At 42.7% G+C, this 15,722-nt stretch overlaps 1 protein-coding gene across 2 annotated transcripts in view; it reads right to left on the bottom strand.

The window, feature by feature from the left end:
- The window catches only part of ssbp2b (single stranded DNA binding protein 2b), a 94,223-nt gene that overhangs the window by 62,226 nt on the left and 16,275 nt on the right, over positions 1-15,722 (bottom strand). The window contains exons 3-4 of one of the 2 annotated variants that reach the window (XM_058636216.1): positions 8,382-8,458; positions 6,586-6,775 (exon numbers count right to left, since the gene is read on the bottom strand). In XM_058636216.1, coding sequence (XP_058492199.1) covers positions 6,586-6,587 — 2 coding nt within the window. In that variant the 5' untranslated portion in view covers positions 6,588-6,775; positions 8,382-8,458. Of the gene's footprint in view, positions 1-2,240; positions 2,412-6,585; positions 6,776-8,381; positions 8,459-15,722 lie in introns of those variants that run through there. The other variant, XM_058636215.1, reaches the window with a different exon arrangement.

The raw sequence follows: 15,722 nt of genomic DNA, 5'->3' as shown, positions 1-15,722 counted from the left end.
TTCTTGGGATGCTTCACCTTAAAGGGCTCGCAAACTCGAGGCATAAAAAACATACGATATGCAAACTTTCAAACTAAATCCTCACCTGGGATCCCTGCGCTCACCATCTGAAAAGTTCTGTGAATTTAAAAAGTTTGGAAAGTGTAACCCTCACCCTAGGAGTACACACTTTATTGACTGCAGGAAATGGAGTGGAGTGAAGGTTGCAAGAACTATAAATAAAAGTAAACGACACATACGTGAATTTTGTAGTACAGTAACAGGTTTTTCTGTTTTCACAAAAGTACAGACACTGCAGCAGCTATACATATTTACGCTCTTATCTTGAACACCAGACTGAGATGCAATTGTTATAAGCGAGCAGCTGCACCTTTCACACATCCATACTACTCCATTTCTGCTCTGGATATGCTGGGCCATCCACACTAACCCATGGTTTTCAAGCTGCCGAAACTGAGAAGTTTGAAAGCTGCTGGCTCCGTGTTCATTAGAAAACTCCAGTGCCGCCTTTTGGGGGCCGTCCAAACAGAAACAGGTTTAGGTGAATATGCTATACTTTTTTTTGAAAACACCTCCCAGAGTGGGAAAATCTTAAAGTCTAAAACACGAGAATACGCGAAAACGATGACGTGATTCATTGTCTTGTGTTTGGACATTGTTTGACAGAGTTACAAACTACTGTCAATGAAAAGTCAGCCTGAAGAGACGCTAGATATCACTAGATATAACACATTTTATCTGTCGTGCCACTGTCAAATAAAAACATATTGTATGACTTATTATTATGCACAATATCTATAAACATGGTATTTGACAGTTTTTTTTTTCAAACAGCATCTCTTGGAAACAGCTGGTTGCACATGTTTAAAATAACCATTAAGGTGTTACAGAAATGACAGTTAAAAATAGACAGAATAGTTATATTATGCACACATTTGCTCCTGTCACGGCTTATGTTGTGAATTAGGTTTGTCACCTTTAAAATACTTTTAAAAAAAACACAGCACAGCACCTTCAATACTGGAGCAAAGGAGGGAAGTTTTCAAATTGAATTTGTCCAAGGGTTCTCAAAGTGTGGTACGTGTACGACCTGCGGTACGTGAGCTTCCTCTGGTGGTGATAAATTAAATAATAACAATCACTCCATCTTAGTCTAGTCTGGCCGAGTGAGTGAGAAAGTTAAAAATATGTGTGACCTTTGACCCATTTTGACTGATACATTATGTGTTTACATGTTTTATTTTGTCAGCACTCTAATTTTGTAAAGGTTTGCATTTTGATTAAAAACAATTCATGTGAGATTTGTGTCCCCAAATCCCCCAACTTTTACTTAGACCCGTACTTTTACTTGTACTTAAGTAAAATGTTGAATATTTCAATAATAATAAGGACAAAACTTAATTTTCATTGTTCACCATCAACCTCAACCAACACCGCCTGGTTCAAACTGTCGTGTGGGAATAAAAATCGCACGCAGCACAACCTTGACATGCATTTTCCACCTCCAGCATCTTAGAATACGGAGGAACTGCGAGTTCATTGTCAAGGAAACCCACATCGCGACTGTTACGGCTCGCTTGGCCAAACGTGGAGGAGACTGTAAGGCGAGAGAGAGGGAGAGAGAGGGGGGGAGAGAGAGAGAGAGTCTCATCTGCTGTGACGGTGACTGCACTCAGCGGAGCGGCAGAGAGACGAGACAGGAAAAACAACGCCGTGACACCTGAAAACACGCAACTAACTGCGGACACTTTGTGTCCACTGCCAACCACAACAGACGGGGAGACAGACCCGCATTCAACGTGACTGTGAAAAAAAACTGCTGTTTCCGTATAGGAACAATGTATCACACACACACGCGCGCGCGCGCGTAAACCTCCTCATAAATGTTCCAAAAGTGTTCAAAACGAAGCAGTTTTAATGTAAGAGGAAAAACAAGCAGAGAGGAGCAGTGAAGCAGAAGAAACAACCGCGCTACTTTGTCTGAAAACGGCTCAACAAGCCGCCGTCAAAATGTCTCTCTTTCCTCGGATAAATGAAGCAATCAACTTTCCAAAAGCCTCGCAGGGCGGAGAGAGCTCCACTCCTCCGCCGCTGCTGCTGCTTCCACTGCCGCCGCTGCCACTGCCGCTGCTGCCCTCCCCTCCCGCAGCTCCGTGTGTGACTGCCAGCCCCACGGCCGCTCACCCACTTCCCTTCAGCGCCGCAGCGGTTTCCTCCCCCCATAAATAAAACTTACTTACTTTTCTCTGGCTTGGCTGTCGGACGGCACGTTGCTACTCTTGCCTTTGGCGTACATGCTTGCAGAGAGCTCCGATTGTCACGCACCTGTCAACCCATCACAACCTCCCTGGGCACAGCCCCGTCACCATGGTGACACAAGCAGCGTCGGCTCCCATTGGATGCCCCGCTGCTCGGGACCGCCCGCTTGCCATGGCAACCGCCAGTGAGTGACAGCAGCGCGGCCACGCCCCCTACGAACGGTAGCACCACCCCCGTCTCTCGCTCTCCTTCCCTGTTCTACTCTGTCCTGCCAGTCTGAAATATGCCTGTCAGTGTCTCTCATCCCCTCATTCGCTCACTCACTCACTCACTCACACACACGTTTGCGCAGCATCCATAGTGAGGACACTCATAGACATAATACATTCCCCTAACCCTTAACCATAACTAAATGCCTAACCTCAAACCCTAAAACCAGGTCTTATCCCTGAAAAGCCCCTTTGAGGAGTGACAGAGGACCAGCCACAATGTCTTCCTTTCGCCAAAATGTCCTCACTCCCCTAGATCTGTTGGTCCTCAATAAGATACCCATACAATAACACACAAACTAACTTGTTTTAATGTATTTGCCCCTTACCCTTAACCCTAACCTTTACAACTAAGTGCTTACCCTAACCCTAACCCTAGAACCAAGTCTTATCCCTGAAAAAGCCCCTTTAAAGGGTGACAGAGGACCAGCTACAATGTCCTCACTTCCCCAAAATGTCCTCACTCCCCTAGGTTTTTTGGTCCTCAATAAGATACCCATACAGGAACACACACACAAACTTGTTTTTATGTCTTTGCCACTTACCCTTAAGTGCCTAACCCTTACCTTACCCCTAACCTTATCCTAACCCGAACCCTCAGACCAGGTCTTATCCAAATGTCCTCATAAAGACAGGTTTGTACGGGGGGTTTTTTTGGACCTCACAAAGACATAAATACAAGTACACACATAGTATGGTTTGGTAGACTTCAGAGGACATTACATTTACTTCCATTCTTTTCTTGGAGACTTAGTCTAACCTTAACCATAACTACTACTGACCTAACCCTAACCTCATCCTAACATCCTTAAAATGTAATCATTCAAGTTACAAGGAGTTTTTTCTGTCTCCAATACGGAAGTGTGTAAACAGATCTATGTCCCAACAATGCCAAATCCTAACCTTATTCTAACCACAATTTACATCTTGTTTTAAAACTTAAACATACAATAACTCAGAAATGAGGTCTGGCCTCATTGGAACTGGACTTTGGCCCCTCATGAGGAAAACAAGATGATGTTTATACCAGAAAAAGGTCCTACGAGAGGTTACAAAACAAAAACACACACATATACACACACCCTCTGTTCTCCTCTCGCCACGTGCAGGGGGGGGGGGGGGGGGGGTTGGAACCGTCCAACTGGGATTTTAAACAACTGACTTTGGCTGTTCCTTTTACAGACAATCAACAACCCTCTACCGATGCACACCGAGCACACTTGCATTTGCATGCATGTTTATTTACGTTGGTGTTAAGATAGCCAGACGTGTGTGTGTGTGTGTGTGTGTGTGTGTGTGTGTGTGTGGAGCCAGAGCGTGCAGGGATCAGACAAGCAGCACTGTGGAGGTGGACGGCCTGTAAACAACACCCACCCTCATCATGCACAGGGAGGAGCGTGTGGAAGATGTGGCCACTGTTAGGGTCCTTCCTCTTCTACACATACTTGAAGAACTGCAATTGGTGTTGTATATACGTATATATGTATATATATATATATATACCTAAAAGGGGAATCTTAAGTAGAGGTACAAATATCTTACCAGAAAATGACTTTGGTAGAAGTTCAAGTCACTTTTTTTTAATGATATTACTTAAGTAAAAGTCTTAAAATTCATGACATTTACTGTACTTAACTTACGTGCATGGTGGCTCAGTGATAGGACAAGTTGTCTTTCAACTGAAAGGTTGTGGGTTCCATTCCTGGCCCTGCTAGTCCATATGTGTCCTTGAGCAAGACACTTAACCCCATGTGAAAGTGTGTGTGTGTGTGAATGACGTCTTCTGATTTGATCTGGCAATAATGATGAGTAACAAAGAGAGTTAGAGGGAAATTGTGGAGTAAAAGTTGCTAGAAATATAAATAAAAGTAATTACTACTTTGTTACATTACAACACTGTCTATATACATACATATACAGACAGACAGACAGACGACTTAATTAATCCCTTTGGGAGGTTCCCTCGGGGAAATTAACAAACAGTATAGTATATATATATATATACAGTATAGTCAGTGTCTGTGTTGTTCTAAATTACAGTATAACCTGATGTAGGCAAATGTTAACATTTATTTCTTTTTCAACTCTACACTGCGCAACAAAAACAAATCAGAGTTTGCAATCAGGGGTAGAAAGGAGCCGTGCACACACTGTGTGAATGTTAAGTACATTTACAGTAAAGCTAGAGGTCACGGTGACTGTATGAGACACATTGTCTTCTCCTTGCTGCCGGGTAGAAGTGCTACGTCATGATGCTGCTGCTGCTGCTGCTGTCTGTCTGTCTGACTGTCTGTCTGCCTGCCTGTCTGTCCAATCTGGCAGCAAACAGAGCGGAGGGTTCACTTCACTCATGATGTACTTATGGCAAATCCACTGAGAGACAGACGACAGCGTGACACCACACACAAAAAGACACTACACTGGAAGAGTGACACAGCAGTATGACAAGATACTGTATGTATATACATGTGTGTGTGGGTTTGTTTTAATGTTCATATCCCAGTGGAAAGTTGAATTTAAATACACAGTAAAAACATGAGGACACGTGTCCCATTGACTGTAGGATTAGGATTAGTTAAATTGAGTTTAAGGGTAGCTGTGATAGTTAATTTATGGCAACAAGCAAGCAAGTGTGTGTACATATCTATCTTTGTGAGGACATTTTGACCTTGTAAGGACATGTTGGCAGGTTCTAAGGCTATAAGGGGCTTTTTGAGGGTTAAGACTTGGTTTAAGGGCTTTTTTATTACAGTGAGACTTGAGTTTAGGTCATGGTTAAGTTACAGGTTAGGATTAGGCATTTAGTCGTGATGGTAAACGGACATTTCCGGTGGTCCTCACGTCTTTAAAGTTTTCTTTGGGGGGGGATTAAGACCTGGTTTAAAGGTTAGAATTGGGTTTACGTTACGGTAATAGTCAGGGTTAGTTAGGCATTTACTTGTCGTGGTTAAGGTTAGGTTAAGGGGCTCAGGAATGCATTATGTTTACGACGGTCCTCACTATAAATGCTGTACAAGAATGTGTGTGAATGTTAGTGTGTGTGTGTGTGTGTGTGTGTTTAGCACAGGGGCAGCAGTGTTTATACTTATGCAATGCTCCCGCGTTGTGACCCAGTTGGAAAGGATGCTGGCTGTCTCGTTCTTTCTCTCCCTCTTCTCTGCCCCCACTCTCTCTCTCACTCTCTCTCTCTCTGCCTGAACCCCTATCATCTCTCTCCCTCCCTCCCTCCCTCCCTCCCTCACCTCATCTGCCAAATCCAGCCCACCCTTCCCCCCAGAGAGAGGCGGAAGTTCTATTTGAGACAAGCAGAACTTTTTGGTTTTGGGATGAGTCCCTTGAGGTCGATCACCATGACAACCACTCGCAGGCGATAACCATGTGTTCCAGAGCAGAGGATGGAAGAGAAGGAGCGGGAGACAAAGGACAAGGAGGAGATTGTGTGTGTGTGAGAGAGAGAGAGAGAGATAGCATGAGAGAGAACTGTAAAGGTTAACAGGTCATGTTGTTTAAAACAAAAACAACAGTCAGATAATATAGAGATTAGTTCAGGTGTCATCATATTCATATATGTGTGGATTCTATTATCTATCATCACATTTATTGTGAACCAAATGAAAGTGAAGAGCTGATCGGAGGAAGAGTAAATAACATGAAATAATGTCATTATTGTGGTTGTTCGTCAGACTAAAGCTCATTCCACACTAGAGGATGGTGGGCCAATCTGACCCGTCCGACCATCGTGAGGTTCTTCCGATCTCAGCCTGGTTTGACCAGACCCTCATTTGGATGATAAAGTGGCAGATGATGGATAGATAACCGGATGGACGGAGGGACAGAAAGACCTTCTCTAGCTGCCAGCTGAAGTCAACCGACTAACGCCGAATTCTAACAAGCTGAAAGGTTGCCGGAGTAGCGGCGGTGGACACACTTTTATTCAATAAAGTAGACTTAAAGTAGACTTACTCAGGTAGAGTAGTTCAAACTGCACTTCAGTGCTTGAGTGCTTGCAGTAACTTACGGTCAGCCACCTATTGTCTCATAAAAGTGCCACACTTACATCGGTCATCACGCCATTTGTCCGTGGAATTGTGTTTTCCTCACTCTTCCTCCACTCTCGAAGTCTTTCTTTCTTTTCCTCTCTGTGTCGATCAGTCCACCCACCACCACGTCCTTTCTTCTCAGTTCTACTGAGCCATCTGTCTGAGGTCATCTATTGCAGGCTGTCTGCATCCAGTGGGCTCGCAGCACTGTAACAGTTTACAACATGCAATCACACAATGTACATAGTCCAACAATGCACCACACTGTCTCTCTCTCTCTCTCTCTCTCTCACACACACACACACACACACACGTTTGCCAGTCGCACACGATTACATAAAATATGTATATGAGACACACACACACACACACACAATTGACACAGAGCTGTCCCTCTCCAGTTTTACAACAACTGCTTTGGCATTTTGGCAACCCGCCTTTGTTTACAGAGCCTGTCGATGGGCTTTGTAATCGTATATTTCCACCGAGAGTGTCTGTTAGCAACGGTGCTAATTAGCAAACGATTAAGCTCCCACACAAAAGGGGTTCTTGAGATTAATTGGCAGGGAAGTTCACAAAAGCTCGTGGCTCAGTAAATAATTTAGCACGAACAATGGTACACCTTGTCTCACTGTGCTTTTTTTGTTTTCAGATGACTAATTGTTGGTGTCGAGACGAAGGGTAAATCATTGTTCCGCATTGATTCCTTTAAGTGGACAGCAGAGAAGTAATGTATTCAATGTTTTGATATACAGCAAAAAACAAACTGTTTATGTTGAAACACTTTGTTGTTTGTAGGGTTTACAACACATCTGTAACATCAGTATCCTGCACCTCCCCATTGGTACCATGTCAGTTTCCCTTTTCTTGAAGAAAAAAAAAACACTTAAACACTGAGCAGTCCTGTATCTTAAGGGGAAACTTGAGTATCTTACCAGGAAATGACTTTGGTAGAAGTTATAGTCACTTTTTTATAATATTGCTTAAGTAAAAGTCTTAAGGTATATGGCATTTACTGTACTTAAGTATCAAAAGTTTGACATAAAATGTACTTAAGTTTTAGAAGTAAAAGTATTAAAAAAAGTGAGGAGTTAGGATTGAGCCCTCTACCATCTACAGTACCTCACCTACCTCTTGTCCTTTCTCTCCCACCTTTCTGTACCCTACCTCTCCTCTGTCCCCCATTTTTTCCTTTCACCCCAACCTGTCTAGGCAGATAGCTGCACATGTTTAAGTCTGGTTCTGTCAAAGATTTCTTCTTCTGTTAAAAGGGAGGGTTTATTTCTCTCCACTGATGCCTCTAGTGCTTGCTCATTGTGTGAACTGTTGGTTTTCTCTGCTCTCGATGATGTGATGTTGTCTATGTACAGTGCCTTGAGATAGTGTATGTTGTGATTCGGCACTATACAAATAAAACAAATTGAATTGAATTGGTAGCTCAGTGATATGGCGAGTTGTCGCTCAACGGGAAGGTTGTGGGTTCAATTCCTGGCTCTGCTAGTCTATATGTGTCCTTGAACAAGACACGTATCCCCATGTTGAAGCGTGTGAATGGGTGAATGGGTGAAAACTGTAGGTTCAAGCAGCTCATCAAGACCAAGAAAAGCTCTATATAAATACAGACCATTACCAACTCTTCTTCTTCTGATTTTATTTGGTAGTAACAAAGATAGTTAGAGGAAATGTAGTGGAGTAAAAGTTGTAAAGTACAGATGTGTGAGTGTTGTACTTAAGTGCAGTCACAAAGTGTTTGTGCTTTGTTACATCACAACACTGACACTGAGTAATCGAGTGCAAGAGAGATGCAGTATACCTTTTTTGACCGTGTCTCCTCTGGTCCAGGGGGAATCTTAGAAATTGCCTTATCCACACAAGCATTCCTTCTCTCTGCTGATGAAGAAGGTACAGTATGTCAGCTGTGAGTTTTGTTAACAGCGTAAAAAGTTACATATCCCACGCTGCAAATTGTGAAGTGCACAATTTGCCTACATCAGCACAGCATAAACAGACCCAGACCCATATATATATATATATATATATATATATATATATATATATTTGTATATATACATACAACCGTTTTGTTGTATATATTAATTAGGATTAACAGTTTGACAGTTTATTTCGTAGGAATCAACACTGATTTACCACAGCTACAAGTTCGGGCAGGCATAAACTTGGCATTTCAGGGGAAAAAAAAGAGAAAAGAAAGAAAAAGATTTGCTTTCAGCAGCTGATGCAAGAGGAAAGCAAGAGATGAGAACATCCTAATAAGCATGTCTGGAAATATTCAGTGTCTGGCTGATTTAAAGGGCATCTAAAGTGAAGTGGTCTTGAAAAGCCGGGCCCTGCTGTGCTCAGTCTTCTGTTCTGATGCCAGTCGACTCAAAGTTGTTTGCAAAACAGCCTGTCGGTTCTCTGCAGAGAGTCAACCATCTGATGCGTTTGACTTGACCGGCCCAGATGCAAAGCTGTGAAATGTATGTATGTCTGTCGTCGTCTATGTGGTTATCAAATGCTAGATTACTGCTCACTGTGCGTTAAGTAAAGAAAAAAAGATAACGGGGGCTAAAAGTTCAAAATGATGTGAAAAATGTGGCTCCAATTTGATCATGTTTGTTCCTAATTTTGTCAGAGAGATGGAAAAAAAAGGAAGTGATTGAAGAAATGAAACATCTGCACGAGAGAAAAACACTGTATTTGTTGGACCATTTTGCAGAATATGATGCTGATTTCACACCGCAATTAGACAGCTGTTAAATGGTTCATTACAACAAGGGTTAGGCTCTGACATTTTTACTCGACAGATGCTCAGAGATTGCACAGTTGATATTACTTTACTTTAAATGCAGCGATGGTCACTCTATACATTAAAAAGAGATGATGTTAACGGGGCATGTTGCAGATATATCAGATAACTAACTGTAATTGTTGCTAAATTGACTCATGCACTCACACTTTGTCTTCATGACTGGAGCATATCTAAGCAGCCACCATCGTTACGTATTGTAGAATTCATTCCTTTGCGTAATTACACTGGTGAGATGAAACAGCATTTCATTCTGGGACTTTTCAGGGGGGGAAAAAAGTGCAGTTGAGCAGAGGGGTGGAAACCTCCATCACAATTATATGTATGCACAGCCCTTTTCTGAATTCTGAGCAGGTTTTCCATTGCTGAAATTCCTGATGATCTGAGCTGGGTTGTGCGTGCGCTGGGTGCTGATGTGACTGACAGAGCACTCCAGCAGCAGAGGACATTTTGGGCTGAGGACTCTGGGTAATAAGGCTCTGTGTGTGTCCTTGTATGTGTATCGTTGTGAGGACCAAAAAAGGAGGATATTTTGGGTGGTCCTCACATTTTAAGGGGGGTAGGGTTAGAATTGGATTAAGTTTATGGTTTGGGTAATGGGTTAGGGTTAGGGTTTGTTAGGGTAAGGGGCTAGGGGGATCCATTATGTCTATGAGGGTCCTCACTGCAAAACTTCTCCAAAACTACTTTGTCAATAATTACCTCAATGCATGACACACACACACAGCCTCATATAGACATAATGCATACCCTAACCGAAACCTAAACCCAACTCTAACCCGTAAAACCAGATCGTAACCCCCCAAAAAGCCCTTTAAAGATGTGAGGACCAGACAAAAATGTCCTTAAAATGTAGTGATTTACATTTTGTTATTTGTCCCACAAATAACATTCCATTTATTCAACAACAACAAAAGTTACATTCTGAAGCTTTAAATGTAGTAAAATAAATAACAATATTACAATATTACCCATAATTCTCTCTCCCCATCAGGAGAGTCAGGACAGAGGCTGTACACTGACGAGGACGTAGAGGCTTTAACCTGGGTTAAAGTGTCCTCAATATACCTCTTAGCCTTATCCCATCTCTAAGCCGAGATGATGGATGGTCCTGCATCAAGGTCAGGACAGAGGTCTTGCGCCCATATTAACTACCCTCTTCCACTGATAGACTGTCAGACCCTTTGCGCCTGGAAGCCTCCCCTCGGCCCTGATGTAAACAACTGCGCCAACAGTGGCTGTGTGATGAGCGAGGGGAGGGATGCTAAACATACATCACGTGGACAATATATACACACTGTCGGCAGTTTCCCTGCAAAACGAGCATTTTCATGTTTTTATCACAACCTATCGTTTGTGGTGTTTTAGTGCATCGTAATGTGATCAAGCTGCATTCCTCTTAAACAGGAGATGGGAATGAGTTGAGTCAGGACTACAGTGATTCCAGGGCTGGTGTGGAGACATAAAGGTGGCCTCCTATTGTATTAAATTTGACCAATGAGTATAGACTAATCTGTATGTTGATGCTTGGAAGTAGCTGTGAAGGTTATCAGTCAATTAGGTGATAGTCATCTTCGGTAGTTAACTACTGAAGGCAACTGGACTTGCTTGAGTTAAGTTGAAGACGTTTCACCTCTCATCCAAGAGGTTTCTTCAGTTCTGTATGAGTGGTGGAAGAACTCCGGTATTAAGGCCACGTCCACACGGAGACAGTTCAGTTTTCAAAAGATACCGTTTCAGGTCCCCTAAAACGCCGTTTCCGTGTAGACGGCCCCTTAGCCTGGATATCTGTCGAGAGCGTCAATATATAAAACGATGCAGGTCGTTCACTGCTGACTCTGACAACTCAGGTTGTTATAGTTTCAACTGAGTCATGGTGTGACAGGGGGGTTGTTAGGGTCAACTGAGTGACACCGTCTATTATTGCGTGAGTGTTGGGGTTCACCTGTGAGCACTGATCCTTTTCTGGAGAGCAAGCTCAGGTTTTTGAACAAATGTGACAACGCCGCTGTCCATTTCTGTGCAGAGCTCTAGTAATTGTCTTCTTTGAGGCTTCAGTTCCTGACTTGGATAAATCATTCACTAGTGTCTTGGCAGTTGTTCCGGGGTCTTTAGACACAACTCTCACCAGTTGTCTTTCCAGAGTCTTTGAAATCTTTCGCTCCCTACCTCTGCCAGGCTTGTTCTGTTATTGTGATGCTTCTCACTCCAGTTCTTGACACTTGGAAAGCGCTGTGATAACTTTGTATATCCTTCTCCATGCTTTGTGAGCATCTGTGTGTAAATTGGGAGATAACCCTCAGTTTTAACTTGATTTTAAAGGTTTTGAGCATTACAAAGTTTAGTGGTTTGTGCTATGGCTCAAAAGGTCAGTTCTTAAGGGGGCTATAATCATGGAAGTATCCAAAATAAAACTAGGATGTTTGGAAACGCTGTGTTAAAAAACACGTTGCACTTGGGAAACAGCCTTTAGAAGAATGACATTTTCATAGGGGGGCTAATAATTTCGTCCTCAACTGTATGCTTTACATGGACAAAAGACATTGGTCTTGGTCTGACTTTGCCTGCACAGAGCACCTGTGTCTTCATGCTCCACTGCCAGATTTAAAAGACAGACTGTTGCTCTGTTCCTCACCGAGGTCTCTGGAAGGTGAACGGTAATTGCTGAGGGAGGATTTAGCCCGATGATGGAACAAAGCACCTGTTTTGTTTTACTGACTCTTAAACCCCGAGACGAAGCACGACTTCAGACGTGAACTTTGCACGACTTTTGCAGCTCGGTATGTATGGTAAGATTCTGGTCTGTCCCAGACGAAAGACGCCCAATCGTGGCAATTTGTTTGACTGAGTCTCATCAATAATCAGTTTCAGGTTGAGTTTGGCTCCGCATGGTTTACAAAGGGTTTTGTCTTTGTTCATATCTTTCTTCACTGTAATTTCTGCTGCTTTCATGTGTCCTCCTCCGTTTTGACATCCAGGTAGATCGATCCAACCTCTGTACCTCAAGATTGGTCTGATTGGATCTCTTCTTGGGCCACACGGTTGGTGTGGTGGTGAGCACTCTGTCCAGGGTTGGTATAGTGGTAAGCACTCGACCCGCAAGACGACCCGGGTTCGAGCCCTGGTTGGAACAAGGGCCTTTCTGCATGGAGTTTGCGTGTTCTCCCCGTGTGTGGGGTTTTCTCCTGGTTCTCCAGCTTCCTCCCACAGTCCAAAAACATGCAATATTGGGATTTGGTCAATTAGACACCCTAAACTGACCATAGGTGAGAGTGAATGGCTGTTTGTCTCTATATGTTGCCCTGTGATGGACTGGCGAACTGTCCAGGGTTTACCCCGCCTATCGCCCTCTGTCGTCTGAGATTGGCACAGCACCCTCCTGTGGAGGATAAAGCGGTAAAAAATGGATGGCTCTCTTTTTTAGTTTTTATTCATTTACAAAAGTGTCAGTAGATTTTCGTCATAGTTTTTTTCATATCGACTTTATTTTTATTCACGTAACGTCTCGTGTTTGCTGGTAAAAAATGGTCGTTTTTTCGCACATTTTAGGTTTCGTCAACGACATTAACCCTGAGTCTGTGGGAGTCTACGTTACGAGACTGTGTTGCTGACTCATGAGCTGTAGTATCGGCCCTGTGGCAATGACATCATGGTGGGAGTGTTAGCTTTTAAAGTCTGACCACAGAGTGGGCGAACTGTGACAGACTACTAAAACAGGATTCTTTCACTCTGACCTCATTGTGCGGTAAACTCCAAACAGATCTCTCACCCACTGCTTGAATTGTGTTCGTTGGGCTATAACAGGTACGGGATTGTTGCTGAATTAAAACAGATAACTGCAGAGTTGTGATCTCTGTGGAGATCAAGCCTTCACTGGGTGTTCACAGTGTGATTTAGGAAGACAAACTGAGAGTATGTGTATTATAACGGGCTACATCATAAAGAGAATAGTGAGTAGAAATGTGACTGAACACAATCTTGTCCTGTTGTTGATCAGACAGAGAGACAAACAGACAGACAGAATCTCAGTTCTTTCAACAGCCCTCCACAGCCCTGACCAGCATTGTTTGTGGAGAAGAAAGCTATCAGAGGATCTACACAAGATTAGAGTTGCCAACTGTTCCCTCTGCAGCTTCCTGTTTTGCCGCAGGAATTCTTTTGGCTGGAGAAAAGAAAGGTACAGTACTGCACAAATCTGACTCAGTTAACCCCCACCTCTCCTCTCAACGCTCAACAAAAGATATGTTGTGGGGGTTTTTTTGGCCTTTCTTTTTAATCATGTATATTCATGTTAATCCAGAATGCCTATAATAAATAATTTATACATAAATCACCAACAAATCAAACCAACAAGCCCTCAAGATGGCAAAACAGTGGCTGCCATAAGTCTTTAAGTCTTCCAATGACAAACATTTCTGTAATTTGATGAAAAGCATCTTGAAATTAGGAGGTTATTCATTTTTCCAAAAGAGAAGAATAAAAAACAATATTTGTATAAATGTGATATGACAATTGGAAACCTCTTTACATGAAAATTAGGCAATTTTCCCACTGCATATTGTCAGGCATGTTTTATTCCGACAACACATTGTGGAGACATGCATGATTTTTTTCCATTCTAAATTAGTTATATTTCATGTGTTGAATGACAATAAAGAATCTCAAATCTCATTGTCAGATTAAACTGCCTCCGAGTTGTTCTACAAAACAAATCGCAGCGCAGACATCGAGACACCGCCAGGTACAGTACATTAACTGTGTGAACTCTTCTCTTCCATCATCTGTCTCTATGATTTCTCTTTGTTCATCCCTCCAGTACCACCTCCTCCTCCTCCTCCTCTACTTTCCTACCATCTAAATTGCAAATGGCAGCAGTGCAGACTGCCAGAGGAGCTCCTCAATGTCATTAGAGCTGACCCTGTGGATTAACTATAGGAGAGAGGCGGTGTGTGTGTAGAAACTACGGATCAATAACACCAGCTAATCCTCTGGGTTCTTTCACTTCACTTTGGATTTGGGTCTGACTTACTGTCCACCGTCTACTCCCTTCTCGCACATGGATGGTATGTTTATAATGTGGTGATTTTTACGTGAAAAATGAATAGGTGTACACAAAGGGTGACAGGAAACATGTTGCACATCATCAGCAAACAATTGAGGGCTGTTATATACCGTATGTACTGTATATATTTGGGATAGAGTCAAACAAGTTCAACCTGGAGGGAAGAAACGGGCCCAGAATATGATAAATAACTTATGTAGTGTTGCCTCGGCACGGCACGGCACAGCGCTGCTTTTTTTAGTACCTGCTCTGGCGAGGTTCCAAGCGAGCCGAGACGATACTATGCGTGACGTCGCCAGACTGCCGGCCACTGATTGGTCAGAGTGCCGTCACAGGAAGAGACGTCCGACACAAGAATCAAGCCGAACAATGCTGAACTGTAGATCAGTTAAAAAGACTTAACAATCCTAAAAACGTGAGGAAATGTCTAGAGGAGAGGAGTCTGGCGTATTTAGCGACAGCACTGCTGATAAACCGAGTCTGTGCTCCGGTCATGGAGGAAGTACTGAACAAATAGTTTTAATGAACTGGTTCTAATGATTCAGTTACACTGAAAAAAACTGCTTTACAAGTCACTAGTCACTCGTTTGATGTGCCGCGTGTAAAAGGAAGTCGTGGCAGTGTCATGCAGCCGTGCACATTGCGTAGGTACTATTTTGTCGTGAAAAGCCAACGACAATAGGTAAAAAAGGGGCTATAGAGTCTAGTCTGGTCAGGAGGGGAGCCTATCACAATAACGATATTTGTGATGATATTTTATAGCCCAAAATAAACCCCTGTTTGGTTTGTTTCGATATGGAATGAGAGATAGTTTACAATAAAAATGTATTTATGATGCAAAATGAAATCTATAAATAAAATTAAATTGATTGGGGGGCCCTCAGGCCGTGGGTTTGAGACCTCTGCCATAGTATGACAGTATGCTAGAAATGGATGTCGTACTCTGCATCCCTTTTGAATCCAACCACAAAATGAGTATACACTGAATAGTCACGAGGAGCGACTGAGGTAGTTGCAAAAAATAAGTTTGAATGGAAGTCCCAGGATTATTTTCCCACTTGATTTATTAAAACAGAAAAAAAAAAATTCTCAATCTCTAGTTTCAGCTCTTCTCCAATAGAACATGATGTCATTTTTGTGAAATAACACATGAGTTTGATTGATGACTGGCATCGTCCAATAGGCAGGTGATACATCTGAACATCTGGTTGCAAATGACTGTAGAGGCTTCAAAATAGAAGTTCAAATTCTTATGGGCGACGTCATGACTGGTGCTTGAATAT

The sequence above is a fragment of the Solea solea genome, chromosome 8 (assembly GCF_958295425.1).
Source record: "Solea solea chromosome 8, fSolSol10.1, whole genome shotgun sequence".
In the NCBI taxonomy this organism is placed as follows: domain Eukaryota; kingdom Metazoa; phylum Chordata; class Actinopteri; order Pleuronectiformes; family Soleidae; genus Solea; species Solea solea.
Note: the sequence above shows the minus strand (reverse complement) of the source record. Positions and strands in the feature narration are given on the sequence as shown.